The sequence below is a fragment of the Misgurnus anguillicaudatus genome, chromosome 20 (genome assembly GCF_027580225.2).
Source record: "Misgurnus anguillicaudatus chromosome 20, ASM2758022v2, whole genome shotgun sequence".
Classification (NCBI taxonomy): domain Eukaryota; kingdom Metazoa; phylum Chordata; class Actinopteri; order Cypriniformes; family Cobitidae; genus Misgurnus; species Misgurnus anguillicaudatus.
Genome location: NC_073356.2, coordinates 31,478,907 through 31,502,500, shown reverse-complemented (window position 1 = coordinate 31,502,500; position 23,594 = coordinate 31,478,907). Strand labels below are relative to the sequence as shown.

Below are 23,594 nucleotides of genomic sequence, written 5' to 3'. Positions count from 1 at the left end.
AACTTGTAACAGTTAATCTGGTATCCAGATAAATATTGTTCACAATTAAAGCAAAATATTTTAACACGGGGCCAACAGAAGTAACTCGTGAGAAAACATTGGTTTCAAAGTAAAAGTCCTGGAGGAGAAAGTGCAATAAAAGTCTTCTTATATTAAGTAAAAATACTAAATTGCATTGACTGTGAAGCACATTGCTCTAACAATTCTCTAAATTTCATTAGCTAACAATTATATAACTTCAGTACATTTGCTTGTGGATCTGGCAACTTTAAAAGTGAACATAGAGTCTTTCAATTGTCAATATTGCAAGCAATTACACAAAAAATTTAAGAAACGGCTCTTTATTGAGTGTAAAGAATATAAATCAACAACAAAAACATTAACATTGGTTATGCAATAAAATCTTATAAAACATGTAAAATGGCATTTAAACTATTCATACAAAACAAATAAAGAATGTATAAAATGTTTCACATGCATTGATTCAATCTTAAGTACTACTTAAAAAATTATTTTGATAAACCAAAGTGTAAAAAAATAAAACTAAAAACACAGCAGAGTAAGGACAAACATTTTGTATAAAAGTGTATGCAATTGTGCAATGTATATGCACTTTACATTTCAATACACATTACGAAAATCATGCCTTCTAATATTTAAACAATAAAATACAAACAAAAATTCAAACAATGGGGGCTTTGCAAAATGAATGTAGTTTGTAATGGTCTGCCTTTTACAAAATATGCCATCTAACAAAATTCCTAGTCCCAACTAAATCATTTTCTGTAGTGATACTTACCAGTAATTATTTTTAATGCATTATTACTGTGATTTGCAATAATTGATAAGCATTATTATACAGGTTATTAGGAAAACAAGTGTTTGTAAAAGCCTAGTTGAAAACTCTCAATCCAAACCATTTTCCATTGCTCATATTTGCGCAAAATTCCATCTATATGTGATGAATGTTCAAAAGCTTTCAGTAAGGAGGTAGAAATTAAATGTTGTCTTGTAATGAGCAGTAATGCTCTACAATCACAAATGTAACAGACAAAATAATGAGGGGACAACTCTGAAAACTGTGTGAAATATGAACAGATGTTTCTCTGACAACCAGTTGGATTTTGACATTGTGCCCTTAATAGTACTCCCTGTAAACCTCTCAATTTGAAAAATTTGTTGGCATTCTGCGGAAATCCAACCTGCATAGCACAACTGCTTTATTAGCAAACACTTATGCTCAGGTTCTCGTTTGAAAGTAAACTAAAAGTCTGGATAACTTGAAAGGGTGTAGGCTATGTATCTATAAACCTGTGTTTATGTGCTTAAGATGAACTACAAAGCGAAGTACTAGTTCGCTGAGAGCACTTGTATTGTATTGGCAGAGATTTGGCAAGTAAGCTGAAAAAGCAGTGGCCAATAATACAGAATTACTGAAGATAAAACCCCTTCTGCAAGACACAATAGGTCCATAGGCTACAGTTAATCTATGACGATTACACAAAGATAATACTGATATAGTAATAATGTAGCAATATAGTGCTTAATTTCAAGTTAAAATGCATTTGTTCATATCATTAAAAAGATCCTTCCCTAAAGATTTTTCCAATGTTTATTCATCACCTTTAATGATTCACTGACGTTTGATAAAAATAATTTGCCTTCTCACAAGTAAAAAACGTAAGTTTTGGAGTGATTTCTGAGATTTTACTATTAGCTGGTCTGTCACAATCATTTGCCGAATCACACATCTTCACGGCCTTCAGCACGTGCAGGGCAGAGTTGTAGTATTTGACCCACCTAACTGCCCCACTGCCATCAGCAAAATGTCTTTCTTTTCCTTGTAAAAGCGCAGCTCTCGTCCGGCCAGACGTGCCTCCTCTAGCTCACGCTCCGTAGCGGCGAGCTCTCGGTTTATAGTGCCAGCTAAAGTGTGTTCTCGGTTGACCCAGTCGGCGCCCATTTGTGTACGCATGTCATCATCCAGGGCTCGGTGAGAGTAATGAGCAAGCACTTCCTGTTAAAATAAAGTATAAATGTTATATATTTTTTATGTTTTATATACATTTTTATACATTTCAACAATTAATGTTATCCCTGGAATTCAAACCCACGAGTTTGGCATTGCTAGGCATGGTCAAGGGGTATTGCTAGTGGCACATAGCTTAATAATGTTATACATTATGCCATTTCTAGCAAGAAATTAGTATTGCATTTTCAAATATGAGATTAGTTATCAAAAAGGCGCTTTCTGTTTTCTATTGCGCTGCCTATGAAGGCTGGTCGAATGCGTTTCCCAGAGCTGTCTTCATGATGCCGAAGTCATTGCCTTCAGTTTCAGATGCAGACTATGAAAATGCAGCGTCATGTTATTACTGCATGCCGAATGGTCAATTTTTTTGTTTAGACGTTACGTTTACAGGCGATATAACGTGTGTAGGAAGAAAATGCACTTAATTTTGTGGATTATTGTTGGACTTGGTTCCTTTAAACTACATAATGCCTTCATAATGGATTTTGTGCACAGTGTTAGGCAGAATTTATGTGGTATTAATTGTACATGATGCCCTAAAGTGTTGTTTGCATTTTAATTCTGGCACTTTATTTACAAACAAATAAAACCTGGGAAAATTCAATTAAAGTCACCATGAAACGGTGACGTATATCCGTGAAACCGGCTTCAAAATTAAATAAGTCAGGGCTGGATTTGAATTTGTCCATTGAGATCTGATTGGATAATTTGAAGTTGGGTCGTGTTGCTAATTGCTAATCGCAGCTATCTTCTCCCAGACCCCGCCCACCTGACAAACCATATGAACGGAAGTGAAGAGAGATTGTTTTAAGGAGGGGATGAGATTTGCGTTTTTGATGAAAGATTATTAATTTTTTTTAAATAATGAAGCTCACAGATAAGTAAAATTACAGTTTTTTTTGTTTTGTTTTTTTTCATGGCGACTTTAAGTTGATTTTTTTAATAGAAAATTATTTAATTTAATAATGATTTAATAAAAGTTTGAAATACTAATACTAATAATCAAATTATTATTATTATTATTTATTGACAAGATTAATCAGCTAATCAAAAAATGTATTCACTAAACTCATACATTTTTTTTAGATTAATCAACTAAATAAAAAAAAGAATCGATAGATTAATTAACCAACAAAAATAATCTTTAGCTGCATCCTTAAAGAATACATTTAAGTGATCAACAAGACGAATCACTCTTAAAAATAAAATAGAAAATGTAGTACTTTAGTGTTAAAGGGACACTTCATTTTTCAGCTCCCCTAGAGTTAAACATTTGATTTTTACCTTTTTTGGAATCCATTCAGGTGATCTCCGGGTCTGGCGGTAGCACTTTTAGCATAGCTTAGCATACCGGTAATCCATTGAATCTGATTAGACCATTAGCATCGTGCTAAAAATAACCAAAGTTATCCAGTTTCGATATTTTTCCTATTTAAAACTCTTATGCTGGCCAAGGACTTTGCTACCGTAACATGGCTGCAGGAGGCGCAATGATGTTAAGAATGAGAGTATAGTTCCTAGCTATATCTGCCTAGAAAATCGCAACTTTTAATTTTCTGTCCGTCTTAGTACACGATTTAACTACAAAAGAGTCAAGTTTTAAATAGGAAAAATATCAAAAGGCTTTGGTTATTTTTTAGCGCGATGCTAATGCTCCAATCAGATTCAATGGATTGTGCTAAGCTAGTGGTAAAAAGTGGTAGCGCCAGACCCGGAGATCAGCTGAATGGATTCCAAAACCGTAAAAATCAAATGTTTAATGTTTAGGGGAGCCGGAAATTTTGTATATTTTTTTTTTAAAAAGTGGAGTGTCCCTTTAAAGGGGTCATATTATACATTGTTTATTATTTCGTTTTTATCCCCTGAGGATCACTTGAAACTGAACTGACAGCTGAAAACTGAATATGACGTTTTACCTGACGGGAACATTGTCTTTCTCTCATGGCTTTGAGACTTCCATTCCAGTGAAGCAGCTGGAAAACGGTCATCAGTTCCTAAGAAACATAAGAAATCCTGAAACATGTACCATGGCATTTTTATTAGTGCTGGGCAAAGATTAATCGCGATTAATCGCATACAAAATAAAAGTGATTTTTTTGCATAATATATGTGCGTGTACTGTGTCTAATTATTATGTATATTTAACCACACACACATTTATATATTCATTTCAGAATTGTTTTATTTATATATCTTTTTTATATTTAATATAGATTATATAAAAATATAAATAAATATATATAAACATGTAAATGTTTCTTAACTACATACATGAATGTGTGTGTATATATTTATACATAATAATAACACACAGCACACACTCATATATTATACCAATAATCACTTTTATTTTGTATGCGATTAATCGCGATTAATCTTTGCCCAGCACTAATTTTTATCCAAGCAACTCACAATTTCCATTATTTCCAAAATTAATTATTGGAGTACGGTGCTAGCAACACAAAGGCCATGGGTTCTATTCATCTTAAACAATGCACAGCTTGAATGCACTGTAGGTCAATTTTGGATCGAAACATTGGGCAAATGTGCAATGCATGCAAGCTATACAATTTATCAATGTTTTACGCTTTTCCTGGAAATCTAACCCATGTACTTGGCATTACGCTCTACCATCTGAACTATTGAATCTCTCTTACCTGGAACTCTAGCATAGATTTCCCCTTGTTAGACTCTAACATGAACCGAAAAGCACCGATGCCTGTGTTTGGGTTATCAGCTTCTTCTCTGTTTCCCTGAGGTAAACAAAGAGAAGGTACACAATTTGTAAAACTGAACTTAAAATGTATAACATTTTAGTAGAGATTTGTCAAAGTTTAAAGTTTCAGGTATAAGTTTAACTTAATCACAAAAAAACCTGAAGTGTTTATTTAAAGTATATTTTGATGCTGCATAAACTCACATTAAAAGAGGCTAAAGCCTCACAGACGCTCTTCTCTATGAATTCATCTGTGATTCTTCGAGATGGATGTTCATTGAAAACAGAATTCATCAGGGCGATTTTGGCTGCGCTCCGTCTGGCTTCAGCTTTGGTTGGGCAGAACTGAGAAGATCAAAGATGCTATTTAACCACACTGTAATACAATCCTGAAGATGTTCAGAAGATTCATTTAAAACCATTTCCAAGAGATCCTCAAGAGAAAACATTAAATATTTACACACAGATGGTAATCAAAGACAATAATTTATTTGCAGAAGATCTGAGGTTTTCACACAATTACACTGGGAAGTAAAGAGGGAATGTTGTATGAGACGCTTGCCTGAAAACTCCCGAAGCAACTCCCCCCAGGAAGACTGACGTAGCAGACGTAAGGGGGGTTATTGGACGGGACCATCTCATAAACAACAAGCGCTCCATTTCTCAGATCAGCGCCGCGTGATTGCTTCATCTGCCAGAACTCCTGTAAAGCCTCCACAACGTTCACTGCAGGGTTCAGAATACATAAAATAAGAGTACATTAGAAATTTCTAGTGTATTTATGAGATATTAGTTAAAATGGTGCTTAAAGGGATAGTTCACCCAAAAATTAAAATTCTGTCATAATTTATATGTATGAGTTTCTTTATTCTGTTGAACGCACAAAAAAAGATATTTTGATAAATGATGGTAAGCAAGCACACAGTTGATGGTACCTTCCACAGTATTTGTTTTACCTGCTATATAAGTCAATGGGTACCGGCATCTATGTGGTTACCATTATATATTAAAATATCTTTATTTGAACAAAAAATACAGGTTTAGAACAACATGATGGTGAGTAAATTATCATTTATGGGTGAACTATCCCTTTAAGAAAAGGCAGTCAAAATATAGTAACAATACAGCTTATGTTATACACAAGGAAGTATTTATTGTATTGTGGTAACTTTTTCCGAAAGGAAATAAGGGTGGCGTGTTTGGATAGAACATCATCACTGCTACACGTAACACACAGAGACACAATATACATGCAAGTGTCCTTCTTTCACAAGACAAATTTCTTAACTAAGTGATGTTTAGATGATCAGAGATGCCTAGGAAGTAGATTAAAACACTTAACCTGCCCCTAAAGAACACAGGCTACAGAATGTATCTGACAATAATCCCTTCACTGTAATTAGGTCAGCTTGTCAGGGGGTCTGCTACATTCAGAATGCTTCGATCGCATGTTCAACCACAAGAGTTGTGGAGATTGACAGCTCAATGGGTGAATTTCAAAAATGTTGATATTTGTATAGTTTTTGCATAGATCAGTGATAAAGCATTGCTTTAGCAGCACTAAAGGTCATGGATTTGATTCCCGAACACACATATTGATCAAACTTGTATTGTGTAATGCACTGTATTTCACAATGGATAAAAGAGTCTGCCAAATGCATACATGTAAATGTATTTCTTTTCCTTTTATGATCATTAAATCATTTTTAGGATCCCAATTTGTTTATATATATATATATATATATATATATATATATATATATATATATAAATTAAGTCCATAATTTTCTTTATGCAAAATTTACTTTTTTTATTATTCTTATATTGTTTATTTTATTTGTGGAAAAAAGTATAGGGAATTATATTTTAATAGCCTTTTTAACTAAAATTAAATGTATAATTTAAACATATTCGTAAGCTCACAAATTGACACCCAAATTCATATTTATGTGCACCAATATTTTTAACCCTAACAAAAATTAACAATTTTTTTATTAAAAGGTATTTTAATTATGGTAAATTTGTAGTAAAATCATAGTAACCACAAGTTTATCTTTGTTACAGTAATCATTTATATTATATGTACAGTTTAACCATATTTGTAGTGAAACAATGGTAATACAATAGTAATAATCAAACATCCCCAAAACATAGTTACTACGTCTTTTAATATAATAAAACCATGGTAAATTTTACCAAAGGTATTCTATTTTCTAGAGGTGTTCCTATGGAATGTACTCAATGCAAAACATGTTCATGTTCACCCCACATACCCCTGCCGTATCCCTGTGTATGTTTTGCAAAGCTCCGGACCACCGCGTCCACGGCTTCTCTCAGCACCGCCGGATTGGTGGGATTGGACAGACCCAGACCCGACGCCATATCCAACGAACCGAACCCGCTCCCCATCATAACCGACCCCAGGCTGTGGAGCTGAAGGGGCGGTGGTGGCGGCGGCGGCCCCGGGGAGGCGGACACCGACATATGGGAAGCCTGTGCCGACGTAAGGGTGCCTGTTACGCCGGGCCGGAGGGACCGAAGGGTCCCGGTCGCGCTCGCTCCGTATCCGATACCAGGCTGTAAACGCTGATGGCGAAGTGACTCCATTGTTCCAAAAGTGATGGGATGAAAGCAACGCAGTGCAGACGAGTCCTAAAAACGACCGCTATCGTGACTAAAAATGCATCGGATAAACATATAAACGGTTTTTCGGTGGTATGCGCTTTGTTGGGCTGATTTGCTTAAAGTATTATTTCATGTTTAGGGGGGCAAAATTAAGCCATAGGGAGGAAAGGGAGCAGCATATGCTTGAGTTTGACCAATAGACTGATTGATATTGTGTGACGTGGCATCTCAAGCCAGCCCCTGCCAGATCCACATTTCTTCGACTTCACGCAGGGCTGCGCAGACCAATCGGCCTATGACATCAAAGTACTGCAATAGCGACTCGAAAGCTGGCGTTCTCGCGGTGTTTTGATGCCACTGGTCGGTCCGTCTGCGTAGCGACGCATAAAATCTAACAAATTTAATATAAACATCGTAGACCACATTTTTAATGTTTAATATACGTTTATATGCATGTGTGTATAAATAAAGTAGTTTTACAAATACTTTTGACACAAATAAAAGTAGCAAATGTGGAAAACCATATTAAATGAGGTCAATTGGTTACAAACCAAAGACGAACCCTTAGGAAAATTATAAGCATAGTTTATTACTTTATTATACAGTATTCAATTCACCAAAACATGATTACTGCACATGTACTGAAATCAAATTATAGTTCATATTCCTAAAACTGTTAGTTAAACAGCTGTGATTTTAATAGAAATATCTATTTAGTATCTTTTACTATTATAGTAAAAAAATTTAAGCATTTTAAATAAATCATATAAGATATTAAGCAGTTATTTTTTTTTTACAAAGCGCCATACATACCATGGTAATAGTATGTTTTGTATGAAACCATTGCAATACCATGCAATACTTTGACTAAGTGTGTGTACTGTGTTTTGGAAAATCTTACTTTGCAATGTTAATATTGGGCCAAATGTTGTACTTTAAACTAAACAATGCACACACATTTGTCATCTTGCTATATATTCAAGATCTATAAAAGTGAAGGTTAGGTTAACTTAAATACTTCAATTGGTAACACCTATTTTGTTTTTATTTTAACTTAAATTATCTTACTTGAAGTGAAAAATTTAAGTTGAAAAAGTTTTACCAATTAAAGTATTTTACAAAAAAGGCTTTTTCACCATAAATGTTTTCACTTAAAGTTTAAGCTGATAAAACTTGAATATTTTAAGTGTTACCATTTGAAGTACTTTTTGAAGTACCTTCAACTTTCATTTTTTACAGTTTATGTCTACACTGTAAAAGAAAATGCAGCATTTTTGTCAAATCAACATATATTTTATGTTACTTTAATTTAAGAAATTAAGTTAAGCAATTTCAACTTGTTTTTATAAGCTATGTCAACAATGTCAAAACTCAAAATATAGTTAGTTGAATTGACTTGCAAAACCAAGTTGTTTTAACTTTATGCTGCATTTTTTACAGTGTCTGTAAAAATAATTCCTACTATTTGGATACAAATATGTACAACTGGTTCAAATATATACATTTGAGATGCACTCTTTGTCACCAATGTACCTCTGAGTAATACTATGAGTAATGAATATTGAATGGGTGACAGCTAGAGACCAAGTTCTAATCATTTGAAATGTTGTCTAACTTCATGAAATGTTTTATTTTAATGCTTGTGCCAAGTAGGTGTCTTTAAATCTCCTGGTTTGAATTTTTATTGAAATACTTTTACAGTATTATAGTGCTATGCAACTTGAGCCAACATGCAATACAGTACAGTAATAAATCTTAAAACAACACCAAACATGCAGCTCAAATTATTCAATACACATTGCAATGCACTACAATACACTGTTTCAACTAACAGCTATTTCTTAAAACATCCCTTAATGTTTCCTAAAGGTTTATTAGCTCAATATAGTTCAGTAGTTTAAATGGCATCTTAATTACAATAAAATAATGACGCAAAACAAGGTCAGCGTTTATTTAGGAAAGTCAGTTGTAGACAGCTGACAGGCTTTTGGGAAGCCCCAACAGATTTAGCTCTGGTTGTGCAGACGTGTCTTTAAGCTGCTGGACATGATCATTCCTCGTCACTATATATAGGGTGTCCATGCATGTTGGGCACAAGTTTTCGCTTTCCTCTAGTAGTTAAAGACAAGAGATCTCTTCACGTGTAGATTGTCACTCTCACCTGCGATTGTCAGTCACAGCTGAGAGCGCTGCCCGACCGACACGACTCTTTATTCCCATTGGCGGATCGTAGCGTTGCGCGTTATCGGTGTCCTATTGGAGAGAAACGCTATCGAGTCAGAAGCGCAACTCGGATCTGAAGTTGCGAAGTTCGCAGACCGCGCGTGCTTGGATATAAACGCGTACACATAAAGTGACAGAATAAACCGTGCGCACTTAGCCCGTAACCGAGGCCGACTGAAGCACGGTAAGCCTTTTGTAAAAAATTTCACTGTGTGTGTGTAATGGTCTCTGTGTGATTTATGCGGAAGAATCATGAGATCGTTTTGCATAGCTTGTGATCGGTGAGAAAATGAATCGGTCAGCGTGCGCAAAATAAATACGCAGCGCGCGACCCGCATCCCCATTATAAGCACACAAATGCATGTAAACAATAGGCCACGTTACGGTGCAGGAATGCAATGTGGCCGTCTGACCATTTTTGGGCACATTTGAGCGTCGCTTTATATGAGTAGGAGTCTCGTGCGTATATATTTATGCATTTGGCAGATGCTTTCATCCAAAGCGACTTTTTTTCATCCAAAGCTACATTTTTATCAGTATGTGTTCATTGGGAACACACAGCCTTATGCTGCTAACGCAATGCTGAGCTACATAAACACCTATGTTTATGTGTTACGTAATAGCTGTCAAAACCTGTTGTTGCTTAACATGATGTTTTCTTTCTGTTACCTGACTGCTTACTAATTCAAGTATGGCTGATAGTGTGCCTTCATTTTCTTGGGTGTATCCCTGCTAAAACATCACAGAAATTCTAATGGATATAATGATTAAAATGGAAATTGTATTAATGGTTTTAATGGGAGCTATAATGGTGTCTACTGGTTATGTCTTGGGTTCTATGGGAACCAGTTGAAACATTTACCTGGAATAACACACAAAATAAAATGATTTTGTAATGGTTGAAAAATAGTAAACTGGTTCATAATGTTATTTGTAATGGAAACCATTAGAATTTGTATATTTTTTTTATAAAGGGAAGGGGAAATATCAAGAAAATCTGACTTTGCATGTTAAAGTGCTATACTTGGATTCCCAGTGCTTCTAGTTTTGGTAAACCATTCTCTGCAAACATGTGAAAATATAGGTCATTGTCATTTTTATAATAATACCGCCCCTTAATCTGCACTATCCAACCACGGCACTGCAATTTAGTATAAAGAGAGAAACAGAGAGAAAATAATTGACAGCACAATGTCAACAATTTAATGTCAACAAACCACCATCATGGGAATCAGTGTTTGCATTTCATTAGCTCATTTGCATTTAAAAGGACACACCCAAACGCATTTTTGCTCACACCTACAAAGTTGCAATTTAACATGTTATAATAAATTATCTGTTGGGTATTTTGCGCTTAAAGGGATAGTTCACCCAAAAATGAAAATAATGTTATTAATGACTCGCCCTCATGTCGTTCCAAACTCGTAAGACCTTCAAACATCTTTGGAAACACAGTTTTATATCTAGTCCGAAAGCCCGCTGACCCTCCACCGAAAATCCACCCACGGCACACTGTCCATGTCCAGAAAGGTAATAAAAACATCATCAAAGTAGTCCATGCGACATCAGCGCGTCAGCCAGAACATGCTGAAGCACCGAAAACACACTTCCGTCCAAAAATAAGAAAAATTACGACTTTATCCAGCATTGTCTTCTCTTCCGCATCTGTTGTGAAGCGCATGCGTGAGATTAAAGTCACGTGACTGCAGTGACGCGGCTGACGTGTTATCTGGTGCGCCCCAGCCCAGGCTTTGTTTACAGTCTGAGGGAGACACATGCTGTAAGTTTGGAGAAAAAAACTTTGCAAACATGTCTGAGGATAACACATCATCCGTGTCACTGCAGTCACGTGACTTTAGTCTCACACATGCGCTTCACAACAGACGCAAAGTAGACAATGATGAATAAAGTCATCATTTTTTTAATTTTTGGACCAAAATGTATTTTCAATGCTTCAACACACTTTAACTGACCCACTGATGTCACATGGACTACTTTAATGATGTTTTTATTACCTTTCTGGACATGGACAGTATACCGTACATAGATTTTCATTGAAGTGTCAACAAGCTCTCGACTAAATATAAAACATTCTAAACTGTGTTCCGAAGATGAACGGAGGTCTTACGAGTTTGGAACGACATGAGGGTGAGTCATTAATGACATTATTTTCATTTTTGGGTGAACTATCCCTTTAAACTTTGCATATGTACTCTGGGGACACAAAATATTTATTTTTTCATCTTAAAAAAAGTTTTGTGCAGTGTCCCATTTAAGCAGGGATATATTGCAGCTATATTATATCGTCGAATAGTCTATATGTTATTTTAAGGTAAGCTTATAAAGGTCTGAATAGGATGTCTAGTACTGCAGACACTAGCAGTAAACTAATCTTTTTGGTTGTGGTTATGATGTAGGTGCTGTGCAGAGCCACTAGAGGGTCATGTCTGATAACAGCACCGGCAGTACCGGCTCCTCCAGTAACAGCTGGACTTTGCTGTCTCCGGAGGTGAATGATCACTTTCAATATTATCACAATGCTTGCATTGGTGTGTCAATAAATCATGTTTAGTCATTTGTGCTTTTTTTAGGAGGCTGCTGCTGACCCTGCTGCACCAGTGGATGATGGGACAGAAAGTCTTGGAGATGCTCCCTCTCTTTCTGAAGAATTAGCAGGTTACAGATCTAACTATTCATCACTGTTATGTAACATTTCAGTTAACCCTTTATGGTCTCAGCATGTACAAATGCAATTCATATTATATAATGTGAAACTTATTTGTGGTTATTTCAGGGAGTCCTTTGGAGGTGAGGTCACACGACCCTGAAACTTCAGTGGTGGAGACCATCATGTCAGAGGAGGGTCACCAGGTCAGTGCATCACCAACGGTATGTACATTGTTATTTTTAGTTATAATTTGCTCATCTTTTAAAACTGTCTTAAGTCATATCTGTTTTTACATATTATACTTACTCTTTTTGCATTATAAAATAAAGACTTTATGGTTAATGAAGCATCAATTTACTTAAAACTATCATTGTATTATCCACAGATCTCATTAAAAGGATGTTTTTGGTCATTGCACCTTTTCTATTTTATCCAACTTCAAAATAACTCTTTCCAAAATCTAGATTTGCCAGGAAACATCTCCAGAATGCTTTGAAGAAATGGGAGCATCTGGCCACGCTCCCGTCGAACTTGATCCAGAGATCCACGCTCCTGTCATCCACGACACCATCACCAGTTCTCCTCCTGACAGTGACCTTTTGGGCGCCGTCCCATTTAGCATCAGTACAGAATCAGCCTTTCAATATTCAGAGGAGTCGGCCCTTGACGAACCCACCGAGGAGGACATTACTGATGTCTTTACAGGCCAGCATGCTCCTGTTCAAGAAAGCCCCATTCCTGAACTAGAGCCCAAAATCACCTCCACCCCTGAACCGTTTAGAGAAATAAGCCCCGCCTCTGCAGTCCCTGTGGTTGATATTCATGCTGATGTACATCCTGTCCCTAAAACTCCGCCTCTAGCTTCGCCCGATGAGGCTGATACAGGTTTTGGTTCTACAGCAGAAAGCCCCGCCCCTTACAGCCCTTATCCAGAAACCATTGGATCGATTGAAACTGAGGAAGAGGAGCCTACCATTGAGAAAGAGGAAAGAGAGCTGCCAGAGAAAATACCAGATGTGGTCAGAGAACCAGGTTTGATGTTTTGAAGTTTAACAAACTCTTTAAGTTGTATGTAAAGGAAAAATTATAGAAAATACTCTACAAGGTTCACAGATTTGTGTATGCCACATATTTTGTATCTTGTATACTTTTTATTCAGAATCCCTTAGTGCTGAACTACCAGCGGGCGGCTCAGGAGAAGGTGATGGTCTACGGCTCCGACATGTGCAGCCAACCATAGTGCTGAGGCGAAGCTCTGACGACGAGGATGAGGAAGAGGAGGAGTTTAATCTGCCAGAGAAGAAGGAGGAGAAACGAAGTTTCTCTTTAAATCAGCTAATAGTCGGAGCATTGGTGCTGCTCTGTGTCGGCTCTTTCTTCCTCTCAGGTGAGATATGTATGACATTAACATTTAAAAATAGAGTCATACATTGCATTTTAAGAACTAAGGAATATCAAAAAATGCAAAACCACACTTTTATAATTATCACTGAACATAAAAGAATTCATATGATGTCCTGCATAGACCTATAACTCTTGGTTATGATTACATACGACATTGTATGATAACATTTTCAGTGGTTGCATTAATTTTGTTATGCCTCCAGGTTCTGTGGATGACCAGTCTGTTGGTAGGTACAAAGTTGGAGCTGGGTGGTAGTATATGCCTGTGCTAAAGCTTTGGATAGGCGTTGCCTTCTTATGCTTATTGAGCTATAGGCCTGGACGAATTAATGGAAATAAGACAAATTTGCTGAGGGCAGCGGCAGCCCCTATCCTAATCTCTGTTCTTATTGTATAACCCTGGTGCACTGCTTTTCTAAAGGGCGGCTAAAGGTGATGTGTGTAATTTCTGACCTATTAAAGGTTTACGTACCCCAGGATGAAAATGAGCCCAGATTTTACTCACCCCTAAACCATCCTAGTTGTATATGACTTTTTTTCTTAACTCATTCCCCGCCAGCCATTTTTTGAAAAGTTGCCCGCCAGCATTTTTTGTGATTTTCACAAAAGTTCCACAAAATGCCTTCCAGGAAAATTTTCTTCTAAAAATATATAAACATACAAATATATCAAATTAAACAACAGACCATTTGCTTTCAAACAAACAATAAACAAAACAGGGAAAAAAATGTTTAATCCCATATATTTTTTTCTCCACTTTATAAACACTTAAATATGGGTATTTTTTTTAAAAATACATTTTTGTTAGCAAAAAGCTGAAATAATTGCATTTTTGTGAAGGAATTTTGTTAGAGATCAGATTCAGAATGATTATCAAAACATACACAGAGTTTTAAATTAGTAAATAACGTTTTGGCTTCAGTTTTTTTTATAAATTGAGTAAGTATTGCGGTATTGCAGATTAACTGTTTCTCTTAATTGACAAGATAACTCATCAATGGCATGGAAAGAGTTAAATAATATCCTGGCTCTTTTCTGCTTTGTGATGACACTGGATGGTGCCCCATTTTAAAAAACACAAAAAGCATGATCCATCCATCAAAAACATGTTAAGTCAATGTAAAGACGCTTTGATGCGCGTCTGGAGGTCTCGTGGTGCGAATGAGGCATTTAGCGCGTCGCGGTAGACGCGGTTCCGCCTCATTCGCGCATCTGGTTTACGCGAAAGGCACGAATTGAGCGTTGCCACGTGAAATGCGGAAGTGGAAAAATATGAACTTTGACGGAAAAAGGAGCTTGCTCTATGTGACGTGATTACAGGAAGCGAGCGGAGTCGCAGAAGCCCCTCCCATGACGCGAATTTCGTAGCTGAAAGGAGCCAGGATATTATTTAATATAACTGTGACTGTGTTTGGCTGAGGGAATAGTCATATATACGAGGGAGGCTTGAGGGTGAGTAAAATATGAGCTAATTTTCAATTTGGATTGAACTACTCCTTTAACAGAAACAAACTGCAAATGTTTTCAAAGTTTAGCTCATTTTCCATTGATTCCTTGAAACGTAACCATTTGAGCCAATGTCATGAGTTTATCTGCTCACAAAAGCAGATTGCAATTTTATTTGGTGCCACTAGTGGTGCTACAATTACACACATCACCTTTAATTCTTACTGTCTGTGGTAGAGGATCTCACCCTGAAATGGCTTAACACTGAGACTGTGCTGAAGTGAAATGAATTTGAATGACAGTTTCTCATAAATACTCTCAAAAACTTTCATGGTTTGTGTCAAACTTTCAAATAAACCTGGTATTGAGAATTGTTGCACTTTTACAAAACACTCAAAATATAAAAATATACAAAAGCTGTTACTACACTATAAAAATGTCTGTGTTATTTTTGACTCATAATGGGTAAATATTGGACATAACACACCGCTGGGTTAAAATTGACCCAATGCTGTGTTGTTTTAACTCAACTGGGGTAATTTTTTACCCAGCATGTGTTCTGTCCAATATTTACCCATTATGGGTAAAAAAAATTATGTAATATACCATGTAGGTACAGATATATGTGTACATTTGGTACCAATATGCACTCTTTATAGGTACAAATATGTACTTTTTGTAAGGGTACCACCCAGTGACAGCTTTTGTACCTTTTTCTAATTGTAGTGTAAATGCTTGATCGTGTACTGGCATTTTGATAACCCGTGACTACTATACTTATTTGCACTGACTATAGCTTTCTTAAAATATAAACGAACAATACACATGCTTATTTTCTTCCCATAGATGATTTTGACGGTACCGAACTAAATGATCAGGTCAGTTTCTTGCTCTTTTTCATTACTGTAAATATAAGTTTTCAATATTTACAAGCATTTTCTCTTTCTCTTTTCCCAGGAGCTTCTTGATAAACTCGCCCAAGAGAATAAACAAATTAACGTGCTGGAGGCCCAGATAGAGGTTGGCAATACTATCTCAAATTTTATATATGAAAGAGCACATATTATGCAATACCTTGTTTCCACTTTTACAAGGTGTTTAGACATAAACATGTATTGGCAGTAAAAAATAGTCCCTAACTGTCACTTGGGGCAGTACCCTTTAAAATGTACCATTTATGTACAGATATGTATACATTTGGTACCAGTATGAATCTTTGAGGTACTAATATGCACTCTTTTGTACCAATATTTGTACTAATGAGGTATTAAAGGGGTCATAGGGTAAAAATCTGACTTTTTCCATGTTTAAGTGCTATAATTGGGTCCCCAGTGCTTCTATTAACCTAGAAAATGTGAAAAAGATCAACCCAGTAACTTTGTTTTTGTAAACCATTCTCTGCAAGCATGTGAAAAATTAGGACATTCAGATTTCACCTATTTTGTTACGTAGGTAGCAAGTCCAATTACAATGATCCCGCCCCTTTAACTGCACTATCCAATCACGACACTGTCCTTTAGTGCAGAGATCAGCTCATTTGCATTTTAAAGGACACACACTAAAATGGCACATTTTTGCTTGCACATAAAAAATTGGCAGTTTTAACATGCTATAATAAATGACGTGTGGTATTTTGAGCTAAAACTTCACATACTCTGGGGACACCAAAGACATATTTTACATCTTTAAAAAAAATCTCATAATATGACCCCTTTAAGAACTCCTTCGGAACAGAGGTGTACCTCTTACTTAGAATGGCTACTGCCCATGTGACATCTATCTATGGACCATTTGTGTACAGTGTGGATTATTTTCAGATATTGTATTCTTAGGATACCATTTTTTTTTTTCATTTTACATGTTCAGTCACAGAAAGAAGAATTGGACAGAGCTATAAAAATGGCCGTAGATAAGCACAGTACTGAGAAAGGTGCACTTGAGAACGAGAACGTTGAATTAAAGGGCCAGCTTTCTGAACTTCCTGGTTTAAAAGAAGAACTGCAGATGCTGAGAGCTCGAGTCGCCGAACTTACCCAGCTTACAGGTACAACAAAAAAAGAGTGAAAATGATTCAAAATATTTCTAAACATTAACATTCAATCCAATGTGGCAGCTCAATGGGTAGTACTGTTGCCTCAAAGCAAGAAGGTCACCGGTTCGGGCACTGGCTAGGTCAGGTGGCCTTTCTGTGTGGAGTTTGCATGTTTCCTGTTTCCTCCTACCATGCAAAAACATGCAGATGAATTGGAGATGCCAAATTGCCCCTCCCCTGTGTAGATCAACTTACTGTATGTATGGATTAACCGGTTCCTGCCATGAGTATAGACATGGATGCTGGAATGGCGTTAAGAAATAAACAAATAAACAATGAGTTATAGTTACTAGGCAAGGTCTGCTCTATGTTCGTTCTTTAAACTGTATCTGTTTTTGGACCTTCAGTTAAAGAAGATCTCCAACAACATGTCGCCACCTCTGACCCAATTTCCACCGGCGAATCCGATCCAGCAGAACCTGAGAAACTCTTGGATAAGAAAGAAGAACTCAAGAGGCAGAAAGGTCTTTTGGAGGAAAGCAGGAAGAGGCTGGAAGGGATGAAGAAACAGAGCGGGAGCAAACATGATGTGAGGGAGAGCCTGGTGGAGATGCAGAAGAGACTCTCCAAACAGGTGGACCAGCTGGGTAAGAGAGAAGACTGGAAGAGGAAACACCACGAACACAAAGGAGAAAAGAAGGAATGGGATAAAAAGAAAGAACAAGATCACCGGAAGAAGGATGAGATGGAGAGAGGTAAGGAACGGAAGCATGGGAAGAACAAACGCAACGGTGATGACAAACACAAAGACCATCTCAAGAAGTACAAAGAAGAGTGGGACCACAAGAAGAACGAGAGACGGTTGGAAAGAGAGATGAGACAGAAGGATAAACCTTGGCAGGCCAAACAGTCTAAACATCATCATCATCATCATCATCATGATCAAGCAGACTTCTGGAAACACCAAGAAGAAAAACTCAGAAGGAACCAGCATCCCATTAAGAACTGCCATGGCACGGACAACTGTGCCGACGCAGAGGGCGTTGTTCCCGTCCACCTTGTCGAGTTTCAGGACCTTCTCGATGTCTACCTAAGCAAACTGGAAGGAGTTACCGAAGAAAACAAGAAAGCTCTCCATCGCCTCACTTCTCAGTTCTTCACCGGTGGCGTTTTCATCCACGACAAAATGCTATTCAGCGAGTTCGCCGAGGATGTGGCAGACATCTTGGAAGACTTGGCGGACGATCTGGAAGATGGGCCAAATGGGCACCACAGTGATTCGCTGGAGGAACAGATGGAAGAATTCGAGAAGGACGCACTGTTGAAGTTTGCAATCGTGGCGGCATAATGCTAACGCATAAACTCTTTGGGTTGAATGGGAAAATAGTGAAGGAGAACTAGAAAACATGATGGTACTAGAAAAAACGATCTAGCCATTACTATACCCGGGCTCTGTAGACTAGATGTAGTTGTTTGTAAGGAGTCTTTCTTCATGGAGTTTTGTCATTTTTAGTGGCGTCCCTCCTGTAAGTTGGGTGTTTTGCTGTAAGCTACCTCTTTCCTGTTCTTCAACGCCACATCTTCGGTTCTTGCTTGCTGTGTAAAATGTCAGTCACCTTAAGCATTGTTGGAACATGAGTGAAATGACACATATACAGGTGGATCAATCACTTATTATTAGATATGGAGTTTGAACAAGGTTAATACTAATACTGGGTGAGTGCAATAAGACTGCTCCTTAAAAATTCAACTTAAAAGTTTTTTTATATTTTCAGTACATTTATTGTTTTAAATAAGTTTGCTTGTACCTGCCCCGCGATTTGCTTAGTAAGCTGGTGTCAAACCGGTTTCTTGTATGCGCCTCTGAGGTTTTAGAGGTCATTGTGAGCTTTCTACCCCAACTCACAAACACTCTTAATGTAAATGATCATTTATTTGAGTTTATAATTATTTTCAAATAGAAGTTGGATGTTTGCTTATGTGCCTTTGTTAGTGAACACTATGAATGCTGGTAGTAGTGAAATAAATGGTCAGCTCTTGTTTCAACACTAACGCCACACTGAATGAAAGTGGAAAAATCATTTTTTATTTGCACTGTGCTCATGTGGACATTTCTTTCTTTCCTCTGCGCCTCTTTAAAAATCAGGCATTGTAAGGAATCAATTAGATTTGATTATAGATGTGCGTTTTGTTGCAGGTTTTGGAATGAGTACCATTCGAATTTTGGCTTTTTCTTGTCTGGTTTGTAAATACGAAGAACAATGTTATTTAATGGAACTCATAATTTAAAGTAAAACGATCATATGGCACAATGTCCTTTGATATTTAATTTGAAAGAAAATGTAAAATGACTTTAATACAATTTCAAAAAAGTAATAAAAGACCAAATGTCACAATGTATCAATGTGTGCAATTTTTGATGATTATTAAGAAAATTGCATAATTGCATTAATTTACAATAAAAAATTGATTATCAATTCTAGTGTTTATAAGGACATGCTACATCATAATTATTGCAAATAAATTCAAAAGTCAGTTTGCACATTTTTTAAATAAATTTTGATAAAAACTCACTGACCTCTAAAGTGGATCTTTAGTTGATAATAAGGTCATTGTATGATTCCAGTACGTCAGTTGATGCTGAGTAAGTTTTGATGGAGTAATCAGATTAAATGTCCTAGGTTGACAAACAGATGTTTGGATTGAAAACATTTAGGAAACCTGATAGGGGTATATAGTATTCAACCCACCTGTAATAGCTTATGCTTTGAAATAGTCAAAAACAAACAAAAAAATAAGTGCTTTTAATAATATATTGAATAACAAAATAAATACTCTAAAGTGCTCTGTGTATAAGGTATTGACGTATTCTGTATTGATAAATATATATGTTGTCTATTATCTGTGTTTGTGTGTGAGATAGTCTGAGCTTCACTATGGAAACAACAGAGATAAGAACAGTCTGACAGGTAGGGGGGTGTGATTTTTGTTTTCCGCTGAGGTCGACAGTAAGATGATGAATATAAAGGCCGATATGTGGTCATTCACAGAGCACATCTCTTCGAACCGGTACATCACTCCTCGAATCAGGTGAGTCCATATTAGCTCATTTATTTAATGTATTTGTGACCATGGACCAGAAAACCAGTCTTAAGTCGCACGGGTATATTTGTAGCAATAGCCAACAATGCATTGTATGGGTCAAAATTATAGATTTTTCAATGCCAAAAATCATTAGAATATCATGTAAAGATTATGTTGCATGCAGATATTTTGTAAATTACCTATAAATATCTGAAAAATGTATTTATCATTAGTAATATATGTTGCTACTGTATTTGGACAACTTCAAAGGTGATTTTCTCAATATTTATATTTTTGTCACCCTCAGATTAGATTTTCAAATAGTTTGATCAACCAAATATTTTCCTATCCTAACAAACCATACATCAATGCAAGCCTTATTCAGATGATGATGTGTAAATCTCAATTTCGAAAAATTGACCTTCATGAGTGGTTTTGTAGTCTATGGTCACATTTCATTTTAGCGCTACATTCTCAATTTTTCATTGCATTATAGCGCCTTCAATACATATCTTTCAGCATGTGTGTTACTTGGAAAATGAACCCATGACCTTTTAGATGTTTATTAACACAATGCTTAACCAATTGAGATACGGGAACACTGCATTTTATAGTGTATTTTATTTATTATATGTATTTTATAGTTGTAAACTTGATTCTGGGGTCTGGATTTGGTTATCACTAACCAGTTTTACCTGCTAACCTGTCTTCTTCATTTTCTAGCCATCTAACCATCTTTCACTCAAAATCATGGAGTCTGCCATTAACGTGCTGGTTTCCCAGTTCAAAACCTATGCTGGAAAGGACGGCTCTGCAACTACTCTGAGCAAAGAAGAGTTTAAAAGTTTGCTCGGATCCCAGCTCCCAAATCTTGTAAAGGTAAGCCAATATGAGTGTCACGTTCAGCCTTACAATACTTAGCATCAAAATCATTTGTAGCTCATAGCAGCTTCATATTCCAACTTCAAAGCCTAACCTACTAAAGTTCAACAAAATGATCTAGGGCCCTATGTTCTGGTGCTTAAAAGAACCCAAACACCAAATCATAAAAAACCTATAATGTAACATCAACAACGTTTTTAATTTCCACAGAACCATGTAAACAAATCAAAATGGTTCTTGGTAAGAAGATGCATCTTGGCTGAACCTCAGGTGCTGTAAGAGTTTACAGCTTCACTGACCTTTACATTGTTGGGATTTAAAAGGGACATATCATGAAAATCAGAGTTTTTCCATGTTTAAGTGCTATAATTGGGTCCCCAGTGCTTCTATCAACCTAAAAAATGTGAAAAACATCAACCCAGTAACTTAGTTTTGGTAAACCACTCTTGCAAGGATGTGAAAAAATAGCTCATTGAAATTTGTCTCTCCTTGTGATGTCAGAAGGGGATAATACCGCCCTTTAATCTAAACAACCACAGCACTGCCATTTTGTGCAGTGATCAGCTCATTTGCATTTAACAGGACACACCCACACTTGCTCACACTGCAAAAAATGAATTTCACGAGAAAAAAAATCTTAATATTTTTGTCTTGTTTTCAGTAAAAGTATCTAAAAATTCTTAAATTATTATGCTTAAAATCAAATATGGGAATGGGGTGAGCAATTTTTTCTTGAATTTAGTGTTTAAGACAAATTTTCAAGATTTTTTTTACCCCATTGGCAGATTTTTTTTGCTTGTTTTGTGCACAAAATCACTTAAATTCGATATTTTTTTGTCTAAAAACTATACTTATTTTCTTGGGTCGTTTTGCTTATCAAGAAAAAAGAATCTTAATTTAAGAATATTTAGATATTTTTACTGAAAACAAGACAAAAATACTAAGAATTTTTTTTCTGTGAGTGAGTAAGTTTTTACAAATTGGCAAATTTAACATGTTATACACTGCAAAAAAAAAAAAAAGATTTTTAAGAAAACATTTTCTTAATATTTTTTTCTTGTTTTCAGTAAAAATATAAAAAATTCTTATATTAATATGCTTTTTCTTGATGAGCAAAATGACCCAAGAGAATAAGTCTAGTTTTTAGACCAAAAATATAAATTTTGTGCATAAAACAAGTAAAAAAAATCTGCCAATGGGGTAAGCAAATTTTTCTTGAATTTAGTGTTTAAGAAAAATGTTCAGATTTTTTCCATTGGCAGATTTTTTTGCTTGTTTTATGCACAAAATCACCTAAATTTGATATTTTTGGTCTAAAAACTACACAAGAAAAAGCATCTTAATTTAAGAATTTTTTGATGTTTTTGCTGAAAACAAGACAAAAATACTGGGAAAATGTTTTCTTGAAAATAATTTATTGCAGTGTAATAGCTTAAACGAATAAACAAAGATTTATTTGACATCTAAAAAAATTCTTGTGAAATGTCCCCTTTAATGCTTATACCTTATGTGGACTTTTAGGATGACGTTTTGCCACATCTTTCTTTTTTTAAACGTATTAAGATCGTTGAATAAAAGAAATACATAGATTATTAACATTAAATGCCTTGAACAGCTCAAATTGGCTTTTATACAGTGAACCGTGATTCAGGAAATTGTTATAAATTAGGTTTAGTTTAAGTTATAATTACTTTTTCTATTCCTCTATATAGCCTATAGCTCTATATAACTTTATGGTTGTGGTTATTCCTCGAGCCCTTACCCGAGAAACAGGGATATGCACTCCTATTATCCTAATTCCTGGCTTAAAGAGCTCAAAGATTACAGAGCTTTGCAGATTCAAACTTGCATGTTTAAAAACGCTTAGTTTCAGCATGTTGACATCCAAACTAGATCAGCAAGGCTAGAGACAAAGGAAAAAAAATGCCACATCAGAGCCCATTCAGTTTGGGTCATGCAGAACAGGAACTCCTCCCATGTTAATAGGTCAGCACAAAAGAATGCGCGGTTCCAGTAACAACCACTAGATGGTGGCAGTGTTATTTTAAGTGTAAACACATGTCTGTCCATGTGTGTCTCCCTCACAGAATGCATCTGACCCAGCAGTGGTCGACCAGCTCATGAGCTCACTGGATGCCAATAATGATGGAGAGCTGACGTTCCTGGAATTCTGGCAGCTGATTGGGAATCTGGCAAACAAGCATGGCGGTTTTTAGCCAACGTGCAACGTCATTTTTGAACCTACACATAGTAGTCTACTTTGAAAACAATTGTGTTAAATTTTATCTTCCTAGTTAAGGCACAGGTGGTACCAGTGTGTGCAGGTGGATGATACCAAATAAAGAAACCATTGTTATATTGCCCCGCCTCTTTATTGACTATGTCACATAAAATTCTGTCCAAAAACATATCCGCCTCTCTCTTTCTCTCTCTGTAATTTCGAGGATATGGTTTAATAATAACAACATTTTATGGTAACCCA

The 23,594-nt window shown here is 36.1% G+C and overlaps 3 protein-coding genes across 5 annotated transcripts; 2 read left to right on the top strand and 1 right to left on the bottom strand.

Moving 5' to 3' along the window:
- Window positions 1-325: 325 nt before the first annotated feature.
- lix1l (limb and CNS expressed 1 like) lies at window positions 326-7,561 on the bottom strand. The gene is made up of 6 exons (XM_055220894.2): window positions 7,022-7,561; window positions 5,311-5,474; window positions 4,953-5,093; window positions 4,690-4,785; window positions 3,949-4,026; window positions 326-2,017 (listed from the first exon to the last, which is right to left on the bottom strand). The coding sequence occupies exons 1-6, from the start codon at window positions 7,353-7,355 to the stop codon at window positions 1,763-1,765; spliced, it is 1,068 nt and encodes a 355-aa protein (XP_055076869.1). The 5' UTR covers window positions 7,356-7,561; the 3' UTR covers window positions 326-1,762.
- A 1,871-nt stretch (window positions 7,562-9,432) lies between these two features.
- Window positions 9,433-19,543, top strand: pbxip1a (pre-B-cell leukemia homeobox interacting protein 1a). Of its 3 annotated transcripts, none has more exons than XM_055220865.2 (11): window positions 9,433-9,780; window positions 12,014-12,105; window positions 12,188-12,272; window positions 12,391-12,467; window positions 12,729-13,296; window positions 13,424-13,651; window positions 13,872-13,895; window positions 15,961-15,992; window positions 16,072-16,134; window positions 16,981-17,158; window positions 17,554-19,543. In XM_055220865.2, exons 2-11 carry the CDS (start codon window positions 12,040-12,042, stop codon window positions 18,492-18,494), a joined length of 2,262 nt encoding a protein of 753 aa, XP_055076840.2. In that variant the 5' UTR covers window positions 9,433-9,780; window positions 12,014-12,039; the 3' UTR covers window positions 18,495-19,543. The 3 variants fall into 3 exon arrangements, with proteins under 3 accessions (XP_055076840.2, XP_055076839.2, XP_055076841.2); XM_055220864.2 differs by having other exon boundaries at window positions 9,434-9,780; window positions 12,391-12,485; XM_055220866.2 differs by lacking the exon at window positions 13,872-13,895 and having other exon boundaries at window positions 9,434-9,780; window positions 12,391-12,485.
- A 532-nt stretch (window positions 19,544-20,075) lies between these two features.
- Window positions 20,076-23,470, top strand: s100a11 (S100 calcium binding protein A11). Its single transcript, XM_055220918.2, has 3 exons — window positions 20,076-20,236; window positions 20,954-21,109; window positions 23,200-23,470. The coding sequence occupies exons 2-3, from the start codon at window positions 20,981-20,983 to the stop codon at window positions 23,326-23,328; spliced, it is 258 nt and encodes an 85-aa protein (XP_055076893.1). The 5' UTR covers window positions 20,076-20,236; window positions 20,954-20,980; the 3' UTR covers window positions 23,329-23,470.
- The last annotated feature ends 124 nt before the right edge of the window (window positions 23,471-23,594 follow it).

Bases quoted from the DNA above. Each gene is read 5' to 3' on its own strand.
- pbxip1a (XM_055220864.2), top strand. From the start codon at position 12,040: ATGTCTGATAACAGCACCGGCAGTACCGGCTCCTCCAGTAACAGCTGG. The intron at 13,652-13,871 runs GTGAGATATGTA...TTATGCCTCCAG, and splicing joins CGGCTCTTTCTTCCTCTCAG to GTTCTGTGGATGACCAGTCT. The intron at 17,159-17,553 runs GTACAACAAAAA...TTGGACCTTCAG, and splicing joins CGAACTTACCCAGCTTACAG to TTAAAGAAGATCTCCAACAA.
- s100a11 (XM_055220918.2), top strand. From the start codon at position 20,981: ATGGAGTCTGCCATTAACGTGCTGGTTTCCCAGTTCAAAACCTATGCT. The intron at 21,110-23,199 runs GTAAGCCAATAT...TCTCCCTCACAG, and splicing joins AGCTCCCAAATCTTGTAAAG to AATGCATCTGACCCAGCAGT.
- lix1l (XM_055220894.2), bottom strand. From the start codon at position 7,355: ATGGAGTCACTTCGCCATCAGCGTTTACAGCCTGGTATCGGATACGGA. The intron at 5,475-7,021 runs GTATGTGGGGTG...TGAACCCTGCAG, and splicing joins TACACAGGGATACGGCAGGG to TGAACGTTGTGGAGGCTTTA. The intron at 2,018-3,948 runs GTAAAACGTCAT...TTATTTTAACAG, and splicing joins AAAGACAATGTTCCCGTCAG to GAAGTGCTTGCTCATTACTC.